Source organism: Momordica charantia (assembly GCF_013281855.1).
Source record: "Momordica charantia cultivar OHB3-1 chromosome 9 unlocalized genomic scaffold, Mcharantia_2.0 BLBB01000009.1, whole genome shotgun sequence".
Classification (NCBI taxonomy): Eukaryota; Viridiplantae; Streptophyta; class Magnoliopsida; order Cucurbitales; family Cucurbitaceae; genus Momordica; species Momordica charantia.
In genome coordinates, this window is record NW_028275167.1 from 3,539,632 (window position 1) to 3,564,176 (window position 24,545).

At 33.9% G+C, this 24,545-nt stretch overlaps 4 protein-coding genes across 8 annotated transcripts; 1 reads left to right on the top strand and 3 right to left on the bottom strand.

The window, feature by feature from the left end:
* Window positions 1–111: 111 nt before the first annotated feature.
* LOC111021267 (nuclear protein) lies at window positions 112–2,449 on the bottom strand. The gene is made up of 5 exons (XM_022298162.2): window positions 2,040–2,449; window positions 1,416–1,633; window positions 1,070–1,198; window positions 585–716; window positions 112–490 (listed from the first exon to the last, which is right to left on the bottom strand). The coding sequence occupies exons 1-5, from the start codon at window positions 2,347–2,349 to the stop codon at window positions 377–379; spliced, it is 903 nt and encodes a 300-aa protein (XP_022153854.1). The 5' UTR covers window positions 2,350–2,449; the 3' UTR covers window positions 112–376.
* A 642-nt stretch (window positions 2,450–3,091) lies between these two features.
* On the top strand, window positions 3,092–8,122 carry TLP8 (tubby like protein 8). Its single transcript, XM_088117262.1, has 9 exons — window positions 3,092–4,950; window positions 5,680–5,794; window positions 6,009–6,185; window positions 6,302–6,357; window positions 6,455–6,551; window positions 6,760–6,849; window positions 7,204–7,302; window positions 7,409–7,476; window positions 7,976–8,122. The coding sequence occupies exons 1-9, from the start codon at window positions 4,568–4,570 to the stop codon at window positions 8,049–8,051; spliced, it is 1,161 nt and encodes a 386-aa protein (XP_087973388.1). The 5' UTR covers window positions 3,092–4,567; the 3' UTR covers window positions 8,052–8,122.
* Window positions 6,227–14,404, bottom strand: ADAP (ARIA-interacting double AP2 domain protein). Of its 5 annotated transcripts, none has more exons than XM_022297814.2 (9): window positions 14,121–14,404; window positions 13,934–14,016; window positions 13,757–13,765; window positions 13,570–13,658; window positions 13,387–13,460; window positions 13,222–13,272; window positions 11,998–12,074; window positions 9,553–10,036; window positions 6,227–6,573 (listed from the first exon to the last, which is right to left on the bottom strand). In XM_022297814.2, exons 1-9 carry the CDS (start codon window positions 14,282–14,284, stop codon window positions 6,525–6,527), a joined length of 1,080 nt encoding a protein of 359 aa, XP_022153506.2. In that variant the 5' UTR covers window positions 14,285–14,404; the 3' UTR covers window positions 6,227–6,524. The 5 variants fall into 5 exon arrangements, with proteins under 5 accessions (XP_022153506.2, XP_022153515.2, XP_022153520.2 ...); XM_022297823.2 differs by having other exon boundaries at window positions 6,228–6,533; XM_022297828.2 differs by lacking the exon at window positions 6,227–6,573 and adding an exon at window positions 7,944–8,091.
* Window positions 14,405–17,666: 3,262 nt separating this feature from the next.
* LOC111018206 (aspartyl protease family protein At5g10770) lies at window positions 17,667–22,552 on the bottom strand. The gene is made up of 2 exons (XM_022294215.2): window positions 22,288–22,552; window positions 17,667–19,254 (listed from the first exon to the last, which is right to left on the bottom strand). Exons 1-2 carry the CDS (start codon window positions 22,463–22,465, stop codon window positions 17,963–17,965), a joined length of 1,470 nt encoding a protein of 489 aa, XP_022149907.1. The 5' UTR covers window positions 22,466–22,552; the 3' UTR covers window positions 17,667–17,962.
* Window positions 22,553–24,545: the final 1,993 nt, after the last annotated feature.

A 24,545-nucleotide genomic window follows, 5' to 3' on the forward strand; every position in this document is an offset into this window, starting at 1 on the left:
GGGCACCATGGGTATAAATTCATCACTATCGATGTAAAGTTAATTCCATCGAGTGCATAAACTGAAACACTAACTCTAAGTTCACATCTTTACAGATCACAGGTAATAAAGTGAGCATAAATGAAGTATTTTCTGTTCATAAGTTCAGGATGGTACAGAATACAGATGATGAATCCTCACTCACCCACTGAAGAGGCAGGGGCCTAGTTTACCCTCTGGTTTACTCCCCATGACAACAAGTGGTTTCGGATCCAGAAGAAAATTTTACTTTTTATTGAGATCAGTAAGATACAGTGAAAAGAAACAACAAAAGAAAGGTTTCACCTTGGATTAGCCAACATAGGAAATCCATTAGATAGAAACACAGGGATCATTCCTAGACAACCTTCAGCTCCTTAAGCCAAGCAGTATGCAGGGGGCAAGGGTCAGGCTTTCCTGCTGCAATGGCTTTCTCAGAGAGAGAATAGAACCATCCGTTCCGCCATTTGAACTGTGGAGGTAAAAGGGTTGTTAGTAAAAGATGGTAATATTTGAGAGCTCGTGCCTGTTAAGAGTTCAACAATTCCCTTTGAATTCTAATCTACCTCTTTTACTGCTGTTGGGAAGTGTGCGACGGCCCGAGAATATGCACATAATCTTTCCTCTATGCCATCTTCGAACACCAACTGCCTTTCAGCTGCGGCTGCACATGCAAGTTCTGCAATGAGGCTAGAAACCTGCAATCATAAATTTTGATCAAATTGTCTATCCTAGATTTCCAGTTTAACTAAAGAGAATAACATTCGAGGTGGTCGTAATCTCCAGTGTTGGTTCCTCTTGTAGGGACCGTGGCAAGTGAGACTGGAGATATTGCCCATTTTTTTTGTTGCGAGTGAAATTAAAGAGGTTCCCAAGGAAGTAAGCACAACATTGGACAGCAAGTTCATCATCCAGTATCAGTTAAGAATTGGAACAGACCAAGAAAGACCTTGTTGGTTCAGTTTTCAACAGAAATTGAACTGAATAGACAATACATAATATAAGAAATTTGCAGTAAATTCAGTAAATTTATTGTATGAAGGCATCTTACCTCGGAGCGATAGTCCTTCTCCACAGCACCCACAGTCGCACCAGGATGTCGAGCTCCAACAAGCATAAATGCAGAAATCCAAATCAGCTTCTCCAACATTTGTTTCTCAAATGCTTCCTTATCAAGAACCTAGCTTACAACATAACCCTCTAAAGTTACTGTCTAGATTGAACAGAAAATTCTCAAAACAACATTCATGAAACAACTCGTTGTTTATGTCTCTCCCAAAATTTCATGAACAAAAACCACACAACTTAAAACAGCCCAGATTAACTTCAACCTTACACCAGTTGCACAAATAATTTTCAGTTTACACATAAGAGGGCACATTTGTTTTTGCTTTTACCTTACAGGAGAGGCCTGCAGCATTGAGCCTTGTAGCTACAGCAGATGCCCATTTTCCATATGCTGCTGTCAGTCCTTCAGGATTGGTATCCGTTATTCCATCCACGGGTGCCTCTCCGAGCTTCGAGATAGCGAAGTAAGCTAATAGTTGATTAGCATCCTCTAGGCCTTTGCTTTCATACCAAGGGTCCAGCATTCCATTCTGGAAAAAAACCAAATCTGCTAGATTGTCAATATCCATTGCCAAAAAAACACAGCACAAGCAATTGCATGATAAGATTTTCCAATGGGAAACCTTCTCTTTTTCTAAACCCAAATATCGCACAATACTCAAAAGTTTAAGCTAATAGTTTACATTTCTCCTGTCTGAGCTCAAATATTTATTTGATTCACAAAGCTCAACATGCTAGCTATAGCTACTGATATCTCATTAGGAAATGGGAGACTTTTCCAACAAGCAAGCGTCCAAGTCCAAAATGCCAACACTTAGAACAGAAATCAAAACTTTAAAACCCCCACTAAATGAGATGGAAGTGAATTGAAACATGGTGGAAAGATTTCGCAGGAAATCATCGTCGAAAGGTATCCCAATTACAAAGACTCCATTCGAATTCAGTGATCATACCGTTCCATCTCGATCGAGGAGTGGCTTCAAGAACAGCCTCAAGATCATCATTCCTGGTACACACGAGGATGGGGCCCGAAAAATCAAGGGGCACGGACTCGCCTCTCTTAACCAGAAAATCTTCACCATTCCCCATATCGAGCAGCGCCCTCCCGACGCGGCCACTCCCGACTATGACGGCCGGCACGACCTTGGTTCCCGTAGCCGCCGCCATGATTCTCAGACGGCGAACCCTAAATTTAGAAGTGGGTTTAGAGAGTTGAAACCGGAGGGAAGGGCTAGAGATTGTGAAGGAAATTGCGGCGGCCATGGCTGAGAAGGAAATTAAGCAGGCAAGGTACTAGAGACATGGCTGTGGGGCTTGTATAAGCACGGGCTGGGAGTGGGTTTGCAGAAGGAAGCGAGTGGCGGAGAAGAAGATAAGCCATTTGATCTGTGGCTTGGCTTGGCCGATTGATCTTTCTTGTTTGTGGGCCTAATGGGCCTTCCTTCTCCTATTTCAGTTTAAATTGGGCCGGCCCAACCTTTATATCTATGACCCAAACTCATGGATATGGGACTAATTCGAATGGTTAAAAGCTTGGCTCTTAAAAATTCAGAACCACAATGAAATGATACGATCCAAATTAACATGGGTTGACTTTGGAATTTTTCTATTTATTTTATTAAAATTCATATATCATTAATGTCTCTTTCATAAATCTCTTATTTTTTTTTTCAAAAACTTGTTTGACGTTTCTCCTCCTCTCTTTTCTCTCCCTACACTCTTTTTTTTTTCTCTTTTGAAATGCACCTCGCTTTTTATTTGACTAATTTTCTACAAAAGGAAAAATAATAACAAATTTTATTTGCTACTTTTTTTCTAATATTATTTTTTTTCAAGAATATACTCTTTTCCATGCTTAACTAAGTATCTCTTTTTTTCTCTCTCTATTCTTTAGATCAAAGAGAACTAAAAAATTAATCACTTGTTCATAATCAACCGTTATTTATTCTTAATTATTAGAACATTGTTCATACGTTTCTCATACGGTTGCTATGAGCCTCCCAAGTTAATCAAACTGTTGAAAATATATAGTATTTCATTTAAAAGAAAAACAATAAATGATAAGGAAAATAAAAAGCAAAAAATTATCATGTACCTATAAATTGTTATTCTATAACTTGAATACGAAAAGTGAAAGATAGAGGAAGGTGAGAGAATATAGGGATTGAGGGGAGGGGAGGAGAAACGTATGGATTTTGAAAAGAAAAAAATAGTAAAAGATATATTGAAGAGATATCAAATGAGATATGAATTTAATAAAATAGTTAAAAAATTTCAATGTCAACATGTTAACTTACTATTACGTTGTGGTCCTAAGTCTTACAGAGCTAAATATTTTCCTTTCGAATATATAGACGTAGCATTATTTTTCACTCGGTATCCAACTATTTTTTTCTTGTTCAAGCTTCGATTTTCCTTCTTTTTCTCCCCGGAAAATTGTACTAAATGGCAAAAAACAGATGTATTCATAAATACATCTCTTTTTTTTTTTGGGCTGTTTTTTAATTTTTTCCCAAAATAATTAATTTTCGGACAAATGTACAAAAAAGAGGACAGTGTGTGGTCCAGTAAGAAGAGCAGCATCAGATTGAGATGTCCCATTTTGAAAAGAGGAAAAGAGAGAGAGAGAGGAAAAAAAAAAGTTCCCGCCTTTCAACGAAACTCCAAAATCCAAATCAATAGTCAAATCCCACTGTTTTCAGACATTGCTTCTTTTTTGTTTGTTTTTCCTTTTTAAGGTTACCGTTGGTTCCTCACTCAAACAAAATCCAAAGCCTCCACTTTTTCCAACGCCCATTTCAAATTCAAACCACTTCCCCTTTTGCTTCCCAAAGCCTCTCCCCTTTCCCAAGGTTCACCCACTAACTCCTTCATCTGTCCCCACTGATCGCTCGAGACCGTGAAAATTTCTAGTACTACAAAAGTATCTACTTCAGTAGTCTGGAATTTGATACGATATATTATTTTACGAATAAAACTTCTCAATTGATTATGTACTACTAACAATAAAAGTTCTATCATCTTATTGTTAGCCTTTTAACTAATAGATATGAATTCAAAAATCTATTGTCTTTGATAAGAAAAGGGGATGGATTTGAACTGCATTTTGTAATTTGTGTTCATACGTACACTCCAACGAAATAAAACTATCATCATATCATGACGATATCTTCCAATAATAAAATTAAAGGTAGTGGTCGATAGCAGGTATTATCTTTATTTTATTTCATATACTTAGACATCGTTTTGAAATAGTACGAGGTGAGAATTCGAATCTACGAGTTTTTTTATTGCTAGAAAATGAGTACAAAATTCCCCGGATTTCAAATGGGCTCTCTCTCTCTTGGTCACATATATATTGTAGCTTGTGAATCCCACAGATAGAGACTAGACTCCACAGATTCCATCCCCATTTCCCATTTCTCCATTTCCTCTCGTCTTTTACTCTGTTTTTTCTTCTTCCGAACAAACGAAAAAAGGGATGTTAGGCGATAAGAAAACCACAATTCCTCGGCAATCTTCCTACAATTCCCTGTACTTGAATCCCCTCAACGACCTCCGCCACGCCCGCAGCTGCAGCGACGGCGGCGGATTCCGGCAAGGCAAAGAAAACTTGACCTCCAATACGAAGGATGAGAAAGAAAAGGCGATCCCCACCATTAATAATGGGAAGAAATTTGGGGATTTGAAGGCTTTGAAGGCTTCTTCGCTTCATGTGTGTATGCAGATGAACGAGGGAGACAAGGTTTTCGCCTCCAAATTGTGGGACGGCACCGATTCAGAGCACTCCAGTTCGTTGAAGATTTGGGACTTTTCCGATTCTGAAGCTGCTCCAGCTTCCTCTTGGTCCACTTTGCCTAACAGGTCCCTTTCATTCCTTTGTTCCATGTTTTTCTTTTTTACATTCATTTCAATTTCTAATAAAATTTTGTGGGAATGGAAAACACTTAGTTCGCAGTTAAGACTTTAGACAAGCCAATGGAGTAGCTCGTCTTATAAGAAGCAAAGTCAGAAATCGACATTCAAAAAATAGGCATATTGGGAAGGACGGGAGGGGGTTAGAAGCGACTCGTTCGTATTGGGAACCATGTCAAGGCGACATAAGTGGAAGTAGTATTTATAGACTTAATTTTCAAAAACAGAAAACAAGAAATGAAATGGAGCTAATTTTTTAGGTTGAGTGAAGTTTAATATATGTTCTGTGCTCAAATTTGTTAGATGTTATTTCCTTTGAAGGTAGTGTCAAGAATATGAGAAAAAACATTAAGTTTACTGTGTAAGCTTTTTCCTATGTTTAAAGAAGTTATTTCGTTTTTAGTTTTCTGTTTTTGAAAGTTAAGCTTGTTTGCCCACAATTTTCTTAGTATGCTTTTACGTTTCTTGAAAACACATTTGCATTATTTGCAAAGTCTCAAAAATAAAAACAAGCTTTTGGAAACTATCTTCTTTTCGTTTTTAAAATTTGACTTAGAGTTTGAAAACGCTACCTAACAATACGAAGAAATACATGGGTAAAAGTAGAGACTCTCCGAGAAAATTTAAGGATGTTATGTCAGAAGCGAATATTTAAGGTTTTTTTTCGTGGACTTTCAGGTCGTTGTTGTGTCGGCCATTGCCTGTGGATGTGGGGAGATGTAGCTGTGTCATTGTGAAGGAAAAATCGCCTGATGGCCTTCATGCTGGCGCTTTCTATTCTCTATACACCAATGTAAGTTTCTTATTTTCAAATTTATTTTTAACAAAATCCAAAACTTTGTTTATAAACAAAATCTTTAAATCTTTTTGGAGATCACAGATTTTGATTAAATTTTCTGTGAACTAAGTGTGTTTTATGGGAAATTTAGGCTTTTTTGTTAAACATCTTAGTAGAGGATTGCTTCTTGATCTTTAAGGTTGGTTTTCGACATTCAAAATTTTATTAGGAAGGGAAGGGACGGCAGGATCGGAAGCTGGCCGTGGCTCGCCATAGACGGCGGAGCGGGCGATCGGAGTATAAAATAGCTCAGAGTACAAGAGGGATACTCTGCAACGCAGATGATAGTTTTGTTGGATCCATGACTACAAACCTTGTTGGTTCAAAATACCATATTTGGGATCAGGTTCACTTTCCTTGCACATTCTTATGGAGTGTTGAAATTGTTTTGAAATTTGAAACAAGTTTGCTGAATTGCTATGCTATGATTATGACATGGTTTCTCTTCATGCTTGCTCTCAGGGGAACCGTCTTAAGTCAATCCCGGGCCAGTCGAAAACGCTTTTGGCTGCTGTAACGTAAGCCACCGCCCCTCCCCTCCCTCCGGCTATATCTCTCTCTTCTTTCTCTCGTTTTCTCTTTTGGAGTCATTCCTTTGGCTGCTGTTTTCTACAGATTCATGCCTACAACAGCTACATGGACTGGGAGTCATAGAAGCATGAAGGCTTTCATCCCCAAGCATCAATCAATGCAGCTGAAAAACACCAATCAGGTTCTTTAGAAAATTTTTATACCTGGAAATGTCAATAGAAACATCAATGAAACGTTAACGTTGATAGATAGTTTGAGTAAAAGTCGTGAAGATCACTTGAGCTCATTAATATTAGTATTCACATTAATATTGTCGATATTTCTATCGACATTTTGTCGAATATTTACGAACCACCCGTTTAACTTAGAGCTTGCGTTTTCTGGAGCAGGTGCAGCACATAGCAGGGCTGCCAAGGGAGTGGGAAGAAAAAAAGGACAAAGTCCATCAGCTTGTTTCTAAGGCTCCCCAATACAATAAGGTGAGTCAGATTTTGCATATTCAGAAGAATTCTTCAATGGAAACTTGAAATTTTTGGATTTCCTCACCCCGCAGTTTAATAACCCTTTCGTTTTTTATTTTTAAATTTTAAAATGAAACTTAGAAACATTATTTTCATCCATGCGTTCCTTTGTTTTGTTATTAGTTTTTGTGAACATTTTCAAAACTTGAGCCAATTTTGAAAGCAAAAAACAATTAGTTTTTAAAATTTTGTTTTGTCGGTGAAATTTGGCTAAGAATTCAAATATGTTTTCAAGAGGAGTGAAAAAACTAAAAACGAAATGGTTATGAATTGAAACCGTAGTGTTTCATTGTTTTTCTTTTTCTCTTTTAGATTTCCAAGCAATATGAGTTGGACTTCAAAGACAGAGGAAGGGCAGTTTCAGGTCTTATGATTAAGACCTCTGTGAAGAATTTTCAGTTAACTTTAGAGGTAAAATTCTACAATTTTATTTAATTGGTTTGGGGATCAATTAGGATTAAAAGAAAATGAATTTCAATTAGAAAGGGATGAGTTTTGAGTGGTTTGTTTGGCACAGGAAAATGGGAAGCAAACAATTCTCCAACTTGGAAGGATTGGGAAGTCCAAGTATGTGATGGATTACAGGTAAAGCATATCAATTCCATGTTGGTTTAAGAAGTTTGAAACAAATTTGGTTCGTGAATTTCATGGTTGTGTTAATTTCCTACAAGTTTTTCAATTTCAGTTTTGTGGCTTATAGGTCCATATTATGGACATAATTAGTTTAACATTTATATGACGGGTGCATAGAATAAATAGACACAACTTATAAATTTCAGGACCTATTAGAAATTTTCTTAAGTAGAGGATTACTAGACACAATCCAAAAAGTTAAAGAAACCAAACTTGTAATTTAACCTTATTAATCTTCGAAGAAATCAAACCAAACACAACTAAACACAACTCGACTAAAAAACATATCAAAATCAACTGGAATTCCTACATCGACCAAAACCAAACCAACCCGAGTACATTTTGGTTCTGTTTTTCAGTTTGCACCCTATTGGCTACTGTTTTCCACTATGAATTTCTGTTGAAATCTTGGTGTAAGCTTCTTTTTTTTTTTTTTTTTTTTTTTTTGCAGATATCCATTGACAGGTTACCAAGCATTTTGCATATGTCTGGCTTCCATAGATTCAAAGCTTTGTTGCTCAGTATAACCCTATTTGGCTGCTTCTCAACTCCTTTGCAGTTCAACCTCTGAACAAGTTTAGGTGAAGAAGATGTCTCTGTAAATTCTCTCTGACTTCAGTTTTGAATTTTGATGATTTTAGTGAATCAAGGCCTTAGCCTATTTTGGAGTAATTAATATAATTGTAACAGTGCATTGATGCAACCTAAATGTAGCTTAATTGGGTAAGGGATATATCCCTGATCACTAAGTTCGAATCGCCCTCCCAATATGTGTACTAAAAAATGCAAAGCTAATGTTAATGCAAAGCTAACGTCGGTGAAAAAATTGATACTGGTAAACGTTTGAAATTGACTAAGTCAACTATTAATTGATCCAACTAAAAATGTTGATCAAATGCATACCAATAAGTCCTACAACTTCCAACAACCCTCACTCTTCCAAGAATGTGTGATTGAGATGGCAAGTTATTAAATGCATATTAAAGGGATGTCTAAAGTCGAAAAGATGGGCAATATGACTCAAAAATACACAATATAATTGCTATAACATATAGTTGTCACTTGGAGAGGAAACTTTTTATAATTAAAGTTAAAACAAATACACTATTAATTTAGAATTAATTACATGATCGAATATTAGGTAAGAGAGTATGGTTAGGTATTACTAAATATTTTGAATGATTTTAGGATAGTATCAAAGTAGAGGAAAATAAACTTAAAAAAAAAGTAGAGGAAAATAAGCTTCAAATTGGCATCGCTATTTCTTCTAAATTGTTCGCTCCCCTCCAAGAATTATACTTAATGTCTTAACATATGGAAAAAAAATGTTTTGGGGTCATGCTTGGGATGATTTCGAGTGTATTTGGGAGTACTATGGTAAAATTAGTGATTTTGAAAAAAGAGATTTAAATTTAATGGATTTTTCAAAATTACTATCCAAGTGATCCTTCAAATCAATTTAAATAATTTACTAAACATAATTCATGGAAAGCGAAGTAATTTCGACAATGAGAAAAGTGATTTTAGCATGCCCTTCATAGACTTAGAAGATAGTCGTTGAAATTATAAGTTCGAAAGTGTAATCTAGAACAATTACAATATAGTTCAAAATTCAAATACTACTTTCTTTTATAATTTTGTATTTTATTTATAAAATCAAAATTAATTCATTTGTGTGACAATTTCTCTTGTCATGTTTCTTATAATTATCTAAAAACTCATATCTTATTTTTACTGCTAAAATTCTAATCCCAATGCACCCGAGCTTTACACGGTTGCATGAAGATGAATTCTACTGGAAAAGAATTAAAAAAAAAATCAATGTTTCTTTTTTCCTCTCTCGTTCTTTTGAATCAAAGAGAAGCTTTACAAAAATGATAATTAATGTCTCTATAATTTAAATTAATTACCTCCCTCCGGCTAAGTTATTTTCTCCGGCTCCCGCCGGAAGTCTTTTCCTTGACCATATCTAATTAAGCATCCAGTTCGCAGTGAAAAATCGTGGAAGGAAAAAGCGAGTTTAGGTACCCGAAAATGCCGTCGTCGCTTTCGGCAAAGTCGCCGGAATCTTGAGTAGAATCGAAGTAAGTTTGAACGTCGTCTGGAAAGCAGCGGCGCGGCCGGTCCGATTCCGGGGGCGTCTCTGGAGCGTCGGCGGCGGACGTTCTCTCTAACACGTCTTGTAATTTTGACGACTGGAGGAGGAGTCCCAGCGCCGCCGACGAGGAAGAGTCACCGCCACCGGGTCCGGGGAGCGGCGCGGTGGCGGGTTGGCCGGAGCTGGAACATTGCGACGGGAAAGTAAATCCGAGGACGGAATTGGGGTCAAATTCTAGAGCAGGTAATTCGCCGGCGTTAGGGTTTGGAGGACGGTTGTTGGAGATAATACTCTGTTGTTGCCTAGGACGGAGGGATTTGATGTAACGGCTGAGGTCGAAATTTGTAACGGCGTTAAGGCCACGGTACTCGATGGCCGCCATGTCGTAAGCTGTGGCAGCTTCTTCCTGGGTAGCTGCGGAATTAATAAGGGATTATTTGGGGGCAAAAATGTTAGAGAAAGTTTTTTAAAATTATATGGCTAAAATAGATATTTTTAAAAATACTAAAATTAAAATGAACACAAAGAAAAGATATAGGACGTTTTGAAAGTATTGAGACCAAAATGATTCAATTGATCAAAATAATATTTAAATTTAAAATCTCACTTTTTTTTTTTGTCTAGTTTTGAAAATCATATTTGTTTGCTCTAACATGGTTTTTCTTTTCTTAAAAACTCATTTCAACTTTTAGATAAATTTAAAAAAGAAAAAAGAAAAATTCAAAACTATTTCTTTAGTTTTCAAAATTCACTTATATTTTTAAAATGTTTCAAAAAAATCCATAGGAAAAAAATGTATAATGGTGCAAGTAATATTTTCCAACTTAATTTTAAAAAATAGAAGAACCAAACCACCTTAATAATATGTATGCAAAATTTGGTGGGACGAAGACATTGGAAATTTATGAAATCATGTGTCAAAATGAATATAATCTTTAATAGCTGGCCATGCTGCAGTTGAGGTTTGGTGATCTACAATCCAACCACTAGATTTAGTTGCGTGTATATTTTAAATATTTTAGATTTTTTTTTTCCTTTTTTTTTGAAGAAAAAAGTTCATATCTTTGTTATTTAGAGAAACATATGGATAATCTTAGGATTCTTTTTAAGAATATTTCACTAAAACACAATTTGATTATAAATTTATTTTGATATTTATATTTATTTATTTTTTAATTAAGCTTAGGAAGTCTACTTATTACCTATATGTTGTTTTCTTCCTTTTAACTTTTCACTTTTTAAAAATACTTTTGGACAACAATAAAATTAAAAACTAGTTTTAAGTGTAGAATAAACAACCATGATTTAAAAAAAAAATTAAAGACAAAATCATACACAAACGATCTAGAAAAAAACGAAAATACAGTAGTTTCCAAAGGAGTTCTCCAACAGTAAAACCGTCTTATTTTATTTAAAAGAACTAAATTGCTACTAAACAAAACTTTAATTCATGTTGTACTAAACAGAAAAAACAAAAAAACAAAACTTTAATTAAGTATTTAATTTATTTATTTGAAGTAACGATAATGTGGTTTAATAATTCAATTTTTTTTAGTGCGACGTATAGGCGTGGGGATCAAACTCACAACTTGTGGAAGATATATGTCAATTACTGCAGAACTATACTCGTTTTGATTAATAATTTAGATTATAGTTTTATATATACAGAGATTACTCAATATTTATTGAAAGGTATAGACCACATTATTAAATACATAATAAAATATTACTGATTTATTAATTAATATATGGGCTTTGACTGAAAAATCTTGCATAAAAACAAAGGCAGGTGATAATATAAATTATTTTTTCGGTGAAAAGTGATGCTATGATAGTATTTAACAAGTCTATGATACTTTTTTCAAAAAAAAAAAGTCTATGATAATTTACTCAAAAAAAAAAAGAAAGAAAAAAAGGTCTTATGATAATATAATGAAGGGGGCTTTTTGCTACGTTTACAATTAAAAGATTCAACCGTTTTTTCCCCTCTTCTATTTTAATTTACTCAAAAAAAAAAGAAAAAAAAAAAAGAAAAGCCATATGATAATATAATGAAGGGGGCTTTTTGTTACGTTTACAATTCAAAGATTCAACCGTTTTTTCCCCTCTCTATGCCCCTTCTATTTTAAGTCTAAAACCAAAAAAATTTAATTACACCATGAACTATGGACCACGTAAAAAATACTATCAAATGACATATGTATTAATCTATTTCATTATTATTTTCTTTTATTTTTCTGATAGCATGCAAACGTAATTAATGATATTAATATTAGAGATTAAATAGAAGCATAATATAAAATTCTAACTTAAAACAAACTATGGAATACGTAATAGTTAAAGCCTCTTGTTTGAGCTATAGAAGCTAAAATTACCATATGTTCCAAGGTAAAGGTATTTGTTGCCAAACACTCTGCCAATTCGAGCTTCCCATCTTCCATTATGATGGTGTCTGCAGCAATATATGAAATCAAACTTTTAATTTCAACTAATTTAGATCTCCAAGCACACATACCTTAGGTCTAAAAAACTCTTTCAATTTCAAAATAATATTGATTCATTAATGCAAATAGGTTCCAACTCCAAAAGATTGTGATGGTTTCTTTTGTCTTCACATGCAGACAATTTTACATGTCAAGATTGTCTTCTATTTTTTGAATCAGAAATTCAATTGCATTGAAACTACTAAGATTTCAACCAGCTGTTCAAACTTTATGCAGAAATAATAACACCATTAAACATTCTGATAATCTTTATAATTCAAGAATTCAATTATAGGAAAAGAAAATTATGATAAGAACTCCATTAAGCTTTGACCAAAGGAAGTGTTAGATGTCAGTAGCCACGTGCCTGCATTTATATAAACGTAGCAAAAAGGAAAAACAAGAAAAAGAAAAAGAAAAAGACCTGTATTTACAGAAATTTTGCTTTATTCACAATCCGGTTTTGAGAGATCCAAAGGGGGTTTTTCGAACATAATTAGTTGTATGTATAAATCATACGTATAGTTTTTTCCCTCTTTCTGGTTAGTGGTTGAACGGTGATATCATTAATTGTCTTTACTGTAATTGGAAAGAGATTTTCCCAAGTCGATCGCAAAGAAAAATTGGAAAAAGGCAACTAAGAAAGTTCCACACGCAACACATCATATTCTTCGTATATATGAAGGTGGGTAAACAAGTAGGAAGTTTTAGGCCAAGGATTGCTTATTGTAAGCTATATTTTTACTAATCACAAGGGCTAAGCTTAAATCATATAAAATGTTTATACTATAAGCTATTTTTTACAAATCATAGGACCAATTAGAGGTTAAAATATAGACTGCATAAATTTAGGCAGGACAAATCAAGACTTGTTAAAATCGAACGCAAAACAGCATTCTATGTTCATATATATATAAAGATCTTCACTGAATATCTTTTTTTAAAATTTGTCTCCACATTTGAGAACAAGAATCTCCTACTTTCTACTGTATACTTATTAAATGAAATGCTAGTAGAATTCACTGAAGTGAAAACAAGTGAACAGATATAACTCCTAAAAAAGGGAAACAGAGCCATTTCTAGTTAAAATTGGTCAAGTGATGGAGCATATGGTACCTTGCTACACCTCTATACTTTGAAACCCCGCGAGAAAAACCGCTACTCTTCCTGTGGATTGAACTCATAAAAATGGATACAGATTATATTTTAGAGTTTAAGTTAACATAATCTTTCTTGAAATTCCCCTTATCTGCACGAGTTTTACTAAAGAATGATCATTACCTTCTCAAAAATCCAATATACTCTTCTCTTGATTGACCTTCCATCTCTTTGAGTTCGTCTTGGTACGTCAATAACTGCAAACGATCAAACCGCAAGAATTGAACAATCTTCAACCAATTTCTTAATTTCCGTAGCCGAAAGGAAAACAAGTGAATACGGAACAACAATCAATTGGAAAATTACTGGAAAGTTAAGAACAGTTTCAGTTCCCCAGTACTTGAGTGCCGCCAGGTCGTAAGCATGAGCCGCTGCTGCTTCATCATCATACGCTCCTGTGGATCAGAAGAAAGCAATAGCACATACTCAGACTAGAGTGAGCACTCTGTTTCAAGATTAAATTGCACGCTGAAGTTCCAATTGCAGGACATACCTAAATACACTGCACATTTCAATTCAGATTCCGTCAATAAACATCCACCGCAACACAGAGGCCCAAAACAAATCAGAAGATTAAAGAACAAGAAAGTCAGGATCGCATCGAACAATAATTACTCGCTAACAGAAAAGAAGAAAAAGAAAAAGAAAAGTACAGATTACAGAACCAAACCTTGTCTTCCTTTCTTGTTCTGTCCTTCATTCCAGCAATTCTTATCCCACAAATGCGCCTCATACCGTCCCGTCCATCTATGCCTAAAGTTAATTAACCGAATCGATTCAATCCACTAAGAGCAAACAAAACAGAGAGAAAATAAATTGAATCACCGACGAAGGAAGAAAAATCGATAATGGCTAACCTGGTGACTCCGCGGTAGACAGAGCTACGCTGAGCCGGAGAATCTCGCGGAACAGTCTTACGCTTGCGCTTCTGTAGCTTCCTCTCATGGCGAGGAGTAGTTGAGTGAGTATTATCAGTGGTGGAAATGGAATTCTTGTGCGGCGGATGGGAGATCTTCCCCATTAAAACGAGCAGAGAAGGAGATGGAGCAGGAAGAAGAAGAGAGAGAAAGAGAGAGGAGAGAGAGGAGAAAGGACTGAGTCGTCCAATGGAAAATGGCAATTTTAAAGGGCAGCGAAAGAAAGAGCAAGAGGAGGTCCGTTTTTAAATGTTCTCGCCGTCCTTCTAATTAACCGCTTTCATTTTCTTTCCTAACTTTTTTTTTTCCTCCTTCTTTCTTTTAAATAAAATATATTATTATACATTTTTCAAAATTTTTAAAGAGGCTAATTTTAATAAACTTCTTAAAAGATGTTGCAGATTTTTTTTTCTTTTAAAATATAAATTACCTCAACCATTTTTTTTATATCAAATTACCTTAACCATTTAAACTATATAGTATTTAAAAATATTATAATTAAATACTATTTCAGTGCAACTGAAGGTATTTTTAATTTTATTTAATTATTATTTTTTAGTACAACAAATAGAGATTGAGATTTAAATTCATGACCTCTAGATTAGAGACATGTGTTAATCACTGTTCAATTAAGTTCAGGTTAGTCACACTAACGCCTCTTTTAATTCAAGTGATTGAAATGAGGATATAAATTTTTGCTTCATATGTTTACTAAAATATAATAATATTAATTAAATAGTCGTATCCATCTCAAATTTATGAGTCACTCTTATTTAAATAAAATTTATTTTTTCTTTCAAATTCAACTGACTAAAATAAAATTATTTTAAAGTTTATGAAAGTTTAAGGAATAACATTTGTAACAGCCCCTTTCTCTTTCTTTTAATAGTATACAATCTTAAAAAGAGTTTCTTGATGCAAAAAATATTAATTATAAGAGTTTGAGTGATGGTGAAAAGTTGTAATAGCGTTTTCAACTTTCATGTAACAAAATTTAATTACTTATATTAAAACACTTTACATTAGCTAATTAGATTCATATGGAAAATTACTCTATTACCCTTGAATCCGTCTTCCTTTCCTTTTAAAAGTACAAATTTATAGCCATAGAATGTCAAGCTATTCCTATGGAGAATAAACAGAGATATATATATAGAGTATAACTTTTCTTGATATTAATCTCAAATGTTGTTTTAAGAAAAAAACAAATATAATTGAAATTTTGATTTTAGTATCACAATTAATTCATATCTATGCTATGTATTAGAACTATAAATGTTGTAATTAATTGTAAGATAAGGTCACGAATTCTAAACTACTATTTAACTCAAGTAATTTATCATCCGTTAATGCATATTAATTAATTCAAAGAATAAATGTACTAATGTTCTAAATGCATGGTTCTATAAGTATTCATCAAAATTTTCATTTGGCGATTCATAATCCAAACTTTATTTAAATTTGTCTAGTTAATCTACTTAGATCATTTTGGCTTTGTGTGAGTTTGTGATCAGGGAGAAAAATATCAGAAACATAGAAATGTTTGTAATTAAAATACTTTGAAGAATATATGATAATTTTATTAATATTGTTAAACTGTGAATTCAACAAATTATTTCATTAAAATATTATTAAAAAAACGTTAAAATTTCAATACTATTCTCGTGTGAACATCAATTTTTTAAAGCACGACGGTACAAGTGAGATATTGAACTTTTGACCTAAAAAAAATATAATAGATACTTTTATCCACTCAGTTATACTCAAATTGATATTTAAATAAATGCATAATATTATATGTGAGATAAATACGTAGGGAGAAGAAAATTTTGAAATCTTAACTTCATATAAATGAGAGAGCGAATTCTGTCCTTCATTTGCCCCTAGAAATAGACCATGAGAATACGTAAGCTAATATGAAAAGAAAAACCAGTATGGTTATTTAATGAAGATATTTGGAATAATTGAAATGAGGGATCAAAAGTTAGGAGGTGGGAAAAAGAAGTCAATAAATTAAGGAAGGAAAAAAAAAAAAAAAAAAGAGTGAGGCAAATCTAAAGTGTGGGCTTATAAATTGCTCATACTTTTTGGTAAGGCACATTAATTAATGTGGTTCAAAGAGAGAAGGCCAATTTTAACTAATTAATTAAAACCCATAATATTTATATTTCTAATAAAAAAAAACAACATAATATTTCAAATGCTTTGTCATACCAAGCATGAGAGACAAAGAGAGATGTGGCTTTGTCATCAGCTTTATCTGTCAAATGTTTTTCAAGGTAGGTTTGGTGTCGGTTGAACAAATCTCACAATTTGATTAATTTAATTGCAATTCATTCCTTTTTATTTTTGCTAATTTCATTTTTTTACCATGATTTTTTTTCTTTATTTTGTTTTGTCTTTTGGTTGGAGGGATTTTAATTTGTACTATAGGCTAAGAAGTTTAGATTTGAATTTAGCTGCCCAATGGAATTATGATCCTGTTGTCTTTGTTTTCTATAATTAGGTTGAGAGTTGGATTATTTATTTTAGTTGGATTTTAATAAATGGAAATAGGGGTATGATGGGAAAATAGGGATGTTTATCATAGGTTGCTTTGGATTCAATTCAATTGTTTGAAGTTTTAAATTTGTTTATAGTTAATGAAGCTTCTATTATGAGTACATTTCTCAAATAATTTCACACCTACATTAAGCAAAAAACAATTAATTGGTAAGGTCAAATAAACTCATCAAAACCGTTTATCTTGTATAGCTGTTAGTTAGAATGAGCGTAGTCAACTAAATAAAAGAAGATAATACTTATCTGTCTTATAGGATGAGCACACCAAACCTAGTAAATTAAGTGAGATGACTAATTTTAGGTGTAGTATTGTTAGCGGTTCGAGTTAAGAGTTTAAAGTGTGTTTGGGAGTGATAGTAGAAAAAGTGATTTTGAAAAGAAAAAAAAATTTTAAATAGTTGATTTTCCAAAATCAGCGTTGATACCTTAAAATTCAATTTTAAGTGATTTTATGTCTTCCTAAAATCAATTTTTTAATATGACAAGCAGAAATGAAGCATCTTTAGTGGTCATTCCTAAATCAATGGTAGTAAAAATAAAAATAATAAAATTATAATAAGACCCATAAAAAACTCTAATATTTCATTATTCTATACCACATCTCTAGACTTAGCTACCATAGATTTAGCTCGCCAAACATTTTCTTTTTACCCATAATCTAACAAGTTTGACTTTACTAAACATTTTCTTTTTATATGCATAATCTAACTAGCTTGATGTTATTATCTACCATCTCTATATCATGCAAGTATATTGAATGAAATAGATTTTATTTCCTCATTAAATTCATTTTTGAAAATGGTACAAATTACAGTTTTAGTCGAAGATGTAGCTTGAATTCTTCCATCGTCTTCCTACCATATTTTTACATATATCTCTCTGTTTTTTTTCACTTGAGAATCCAACTACCATAACTATACTTACTCAAGACAAATAAAAATGAAATATAATAATTGAATTCCAATTTACAACTTACAAGCCAAATAAAAATGAAATATACAATCAAAATCCTTTCCCCCTCCATTCATTTTCCCTTTTTTTTCCCTCTCTTGAGAAGAAATGAGATAATTCGACTCAAGATTCCACTCCCAATTTCCCTTCCTACAAGCCCAACTCCAACCCACCCATTAGAATAACAATCAAGGCCGGTTTCTGAAACTCCAAACTCCTGTCCAAATTTTCCCGGAAAATCCCTCCCAAAATTTCCCTCACTTTCTCGGCTAGAAACTGCAAGGCTCTTCCGCAAAACCCAGCCTCGATTCCTTCAAATCATAAACAACCCTCCGATTCTTCTGCTGATAATTCCCAATTATCCCAATCTCATCTTCATCCGCCAGACTCGCAAACGCCAAACAGATCTGAGAACCGTCGGATTTCGCAAAGTAGAAACTGCCTTCCGCATCCACCGTCAGTTCTGCATCTCCCTCGAAATGAAATCTGATGGTCGGAACCTTCACATCTTGGAACCCGCTGAGATTGAAGCAGGTGTTCAAGATCGAATATCCCGGCGCCGTTGGGAACCCGGAAAATTGCTTCTCGAACTCCGTTTTCAAAGCTCTGTAAATCATTGGAGACAACCTGGAAATCACAGTCCCGGAATCGATTATACACATATCCCGTTTAGAACCGAATCGCGGCACATCCAATTTCACCCCACCAACGCTAATTCCAGTCACATTCAAGAAATAAAACCCCGAAATCTCCGGGAGGTGGATCATCCTGGTGTAAGAAATCGGAGAAACGTTTCTAAAACTCGAGAAATCTCCAGTCCCCATTGTTAAAGAACCCGTACCTCCGGCGTCAATAGAAGGCAAACAGTAAGAAAAAACCTGCCCAAAAACAGAGGAAGTTTGATAAACGATGGATAATTCACTTCTGGACAAACCCATAAGCCCCGAGGTTCCGCCGAACAAGCCCTTGTTATCCCGGCCGCACCCGAAAATGAAATCGTCGATCACGTTGTTCCCCAGATTCAGCGTCTCGAATCCGAGCTCCCCACGGGAATAAGATCCATCGCCGTAGGAGGCGGCGTAGGTGCAGGAACTGGAATTCCGATTCCGGCAGGCGGCGGTGTTTCCGGTGTCGAATTGAAGGGCGGAGCAGGCGGTGGAATTGCAGGGGAGAGGGCGATAAGAAGGGGAAGAGGAGGGATCGAAGAGGGGATCCTGTTGGGCGTAGCAGAGGCGGCAGGGGCGGCACTGGACCCAGGTGAGGTCGCTGCCGGTGTCGACGACGAGGGTGAGATTCCGGCCGCCAATGGCGACGGTGACGATGTAGTTGAGGGTTTGGAGGCGGGCGCCGGAGGTTAAGGGGATTTGGGAATCGGAGGAGAGTGGGTTTAGGGTTTGGGTTTCGCCGGAAAGAATGGAGGATTTGAATCGGGATTGGAGGGATTTGACGCGAATGACGTCTAGGGTTAGGCGCGTGTGGAGAGTCTTGTCCCAGTCCGTTACTTTGTTTGAGCAGTAGTCCCTTTGATGCATTTGCAAACTCGTTGCCCCTTTCTCCACCCCTGAAACCAAACACCACAAATTATCGAGTATTCAATTTGTATCCACGTATTTTCACGTGGGTTAGAATTAACATTTTTCAAAGTATGGCAAAAAAATTATAAAAATGTAAAAAATATCAATAAAATATCATCTAAAATTCTTAATTAATCTACCAGAATGGTTCGCAGTTCAAAGTTCAAATAGATTGAACGTAATATTAATATTAGTAAATTTAACTTATTTAGAAGGATTTATTTATTACTTCTATACCTAAAATATATATATTTGTTTAGTATCAACAAACATATATGATAATACTTAAACTAGTCAGTAATATAGAAAAATTAAAGAGGCTTCTCCTTGCATCCCTCTCTTTTAACTCACTATGAAAAATATGTTCACTACCCACCCGTATTCAAGGAATATAAATTTTTTTAAATAACATTGAATTGTCAAATATTTAGTGATAATTGTTGAGGAGGAAAGTATTCTTCGTTATTTAAATCAAAATTAAACTTTGATTCTACTCATTTATTCAATATGATATTATACTAGGCAGACTACTAAGATAGCATCTGTTTGTCCATTTAGGCACTATTAAGATTAAAAATTTTCATATGGCATTTTTAATAAAATTTCATTTGCTTGTTGGTTAAAAAAAGAATGAAGATCTAAAGAGCACGAAAAAGGTGCCACCATTAGTAAAATATACTTTTGATTTAGATGTTCAAGATTAATATTTATTTGATCATAAAGTTTTATTTCTATTCTCAAATAGCAAAGAATGAAGAGCTCAAAGAGCGAGTTGTACTACAAGATCCAACCAACCAAAAATCGATACACACCCAACTAGGTTTCGACAAACCAAGTGTCTTCGATCGACTAAGTTTGAAAAATATTTAAATGATCTCTAAACTTATTTGAGTGTTAGTTGACTAAAGTTAGAATAGTGCGAGGGTTAAAGTGTTGACAGTATTACGATGATTTAGCAAGATTTATTAATTTAATAATATATATATATATTTTATGATTGGACATCTCTAGTTCTCCAATGAAACAGGCCACCGTTCGCCGGCTGCCGTCTCCTCCTCGCTAGTCGTCACTGCCACCCCCGCCACCGTCTCCTCATCCCTTCCTCCGGCCGATGAACGAGGAAAAAAGCTCTGGAAAACGAGGATCGAATCCATGTTCCAAATCGCGTTGATCCGCTTTCCACCTCAAACTGTGTGCCCCAAAATTTCTAAAATCAATCACTCTCCCACAAGAACACTAATCGGCGGAGTGTTTGAAAGGGGGCAGGGGAGGGGAACGAAAAAGTTCGATTACTTTTGGTGAATTTCTCACTACGAATAAGCTCGATTTTGAATTCGTTTGATTTGATCGATCCACTTCTCTTTGCAGATTCCCAATCTTCTTGAGTAGTTCTTTCATGTACTCAATTGCATCCACCAGAATCCTAGTTCTTTCTCGATTTCATCGTTCAAGCACTTCCCCATTCTCTCGGCCATGAATTTCTTTGATTGCTAGCCCTGCAATTTCTTAGCTCTGTTTTTCTTCTGTTCGAGGGAGCATGTTTTGAAAACAGGGATTCGATCAGGATTTGGAACGAGGACGATCCTCGTTCTTTATTCACTAAGGAAGCGGCAGCGCCGATGACGACTGGCGAGGAGGGTCAGCGGCCGACAGCCGGTGGCCAGTTTCACCGGAGGAGAGGAGAAAGGGAGAAGGAGATTCTTGCAAAGGAGGAAAAAAAAGAAAGAAAGGAGGGAGAAGTCCAATCGGAAGAAATATTGTTAAATTAATAAATCTGGTCAAATCAACCTAATAATTCACGTCAAGAAATTAAATATTTTGTAACTATTTTGATTGATGGAAATATTCTCAAAATTGTATAAAAATTTTGAAAACAATCCAAACAAGTTTATTGTTTTTTATTTCCGTTTCCATTTTATTACAAAAATATATATATAATATACATATATATTATTTGATTATTATGAGATCATGCAATTCTATTTTTTAATTAAAAATGAAACTAAATAAATGAGAAACAGACTAATCTTTAAGAGACAAGAGTATCTATGGTTTGTTTTAAAATTTTAAAATCAGATACACATTAACCTTAAATTAGACACCAAAAATTTATTTTACCTTAAATTTTAATCCCTTTATGAAAAATTAGATAACTCAAGCGGATGTAACTTTCACCCCGTTGAATTTGGATCAATTCACAAATTTTTCTGACAAAAAAAAATCACAAAATTTTCTATTTTCTAATTTCCAACTTTTAAAATTATAGTCATTTTAGATTGTTTTAATCGCCAAAAATTCCTACAAAGTAATTTCTTCAAGAATAATAGTGTTAGTAGAATATCATTATTTTACTGATTTCTTCATCATATTCCTTATTTAAATAAATAAAATAAAATAAAGAAACATGAATCAATCCAACTCAAATATATTAACAATGTAATTTATCAATTGCATAACAAAAATATATATAATTTTATAGCCAATCCGATCATAAGATTAAGATACAAAATAACCTTGATAAAGTTATCAATTCAAAAGACATTTTTTTATACTTGGATACGAAATCAACAATTAGAGAGAAAAACAAAAGGATCTATTAATTGGTTCATGTAGTTTCCAAAGGGAAAAAAAACGAAAAAACAGGTTGATTTTCTAAACAGCAAAAGAGAGAGAGAAGGCCACATAAAAATGACATTGTTTTTGGCTCATTGACCTAAAAGAGAGAACAAATTACTCTTCAAGGAGAGAGCCAAAATATATGAGATTCACATCACCCAAAAGCCCCCAAAAAGATTGGCTTCACTAGAAATAATTAAATAAACCCCATTTAATTTTAAAAAAGAACAAATAATTAATGCTGAGGGTTCATCTTTTTAAATCACAAAAAAAAAAAAGGCAAATCCCCTAGATCCTAGCAAAAGCAAAAGCAAAAGGCTAGCAACATTCAACACAAACAGATCCCAAAATTCCATCGACATTACTAAAGTTTCATTGTTGAAGAGAGTTTTTAGAACACTCACTTGGCTTCTGAAAAATGCAATTAACTTTCTGCTCCCTCTTCCATGGAAGCTTCTGGAGGTCAAGAACACCCTTCTCAAATCCTCCATTGATGGCGCCATCGAGCGAGCTCGAGCGAGCCGTGACGGAAAAGAGAAGAAGAAGAAGAAAAGAGAAATACAGAAACTTTTCCCTGTCCATGTATGAGAAAAGTTTTTGAGATAAGAGAAAAGAGAGGATGAAGAAAGGAGATGGAAAAGGGGAAGGGGAATGGAGGGAAAGAGATTCTGAGGAGTTGGAGTTTAGCATGGGAACAAAAGATAGAGGGCTGGCTGGGTTTGTGGCCCCCACTTTTGTGCATGATAAATTATTGGCCTTTCACGTGCACATATATACCAACTTTGGAATAAACTAAAGGATTAAATTACAAACAAAAAAAACTCCCTATCTTTTCGAAAGTTTCAAAAGATATCATTTTAGTAAACATCGGATAATATTTTGAATGAAGAGGCGACGAGTAAGAACTCGAAACGATGTGATAATTAATGGAAACTTGGATGGAACAACGTTTAATAATGGTAAAAAATCAGCAGAGGTCAAATTTGTTGGAGTGTCAATTAATTTATTCTAGATTCTCTTAATTGTCACGTGGTTCTAAATTGTTCAAAATATTAACATGTGTTTGTATAAATGATATTTTTCGAAACATGTTTATGAAAAGGTCAATGGTAATATTGAAAATTTTGAAAGAATTAAGAGTATTTTTGAAACAATAAAGTGTAAAATTTATAATTTAGCTTAAACTAGAAATAATCATGTTAAGGTAACGCCAGATCTCTAAAAATAGTAGCAGTTGAAGTTTGAATGGTTTTAATTTTGGCTATGAATGGTCTCCAAAGTAACTGTTGAAATTCTTATTTTTACTCTTATTTATGAAAAAATCTTAATTAAATGTCTTTTTATGTTGATAGGAAGATGGTGTCATTAACTTTTTTTTGTTTCATTATATATAACAGAAATTATATATCTTCTCGAATGTGAATTTGATCCACATTTCTACGTGTTGTAATACAAAAACAGGAATTATGATCATCAATGAATGACAAATTTTAAAGATTAAAGATGAAAATAAAAATTATCCATTTGGTAATTTAGGTTTTAATTTTCACTAAAACATTTAATAATAATTGAAATATTGTTCTTATTTAATTATTTAAGATAGTTTAATTTGTACTCATCCACTTGTTATTATATCGTATACACTCTCTACTTGTAAATTAATCTCAATTTGATTTTTTAAAATTCTAGTTAACGTTAATCGAAAAAGATCTTTTATAATCTTAAATATAATACAAGATCCATCGATAGAGATTAATTTAGGTTCGTGAGAGATGATACTACATTGCATCAATTTTTATAGAAAATTACTTTAGTTTGATGCTGTGTTAATCTAATTATTACCCCCTTGTATAAATAACTTAATCAAATTGCACTCATCTCAATAAAATGGAAATATAATGTTAATTAAAAAAAAATCTCAAGATTAATGAATATATAATGACCCTATAGTTTATGCTATTTAATAATGTAAATTATGACAATTTAGAAGTGAAACGTGGTCATTTTCAAGTCGAGGCAAGATGAGGTTCGTTCATATCCAGTGAAAGTCTAGCTTGATATCAACTTGATATACGGATGTTATCAACATAAAATTTGCTAATAGTTAGATACAAATCTTCTGAAAAGGTAAAGTAATACTTCTCAAGACCTCTCTATAAAAAACGGATATTCATTCCCAACACAAGTAGTCAACATCGGAAGCCAAATTTAGATTTGGCTTGTCATCCCCTCGAACTAAGTACTAACTTAAATTTAAGAATATACGTGATTGAGTACTACGATTGGTGCAACGTTTCATTTATAAATATACTTCAATCCAAATTATTGGTCAGCATCTCGTCCACAACTTTCCCTCCAATAAACGACATAATTTGAACATATAACCCGTGGTAATTGAGATATATACTCAAATTTAACCATCCACCCCTATTTTTTATATTAAAAAAATGCTAACATGGTTAAACATTTATAAACTTAATTAACATATTTTTCTAATCTGTAAGTATCTTATATTGGAGATTTATTTATTTAGGTCTCAGAGGCGGAGAAATCCAAAGCTTACATCACAGATTCACACCCAATGTACAGACCAGTGACCAGAAATCGGATAAGAGAGAAGAAAATCTCTATGTTTCTGGACGGTCTAGATTCATTTCATTTT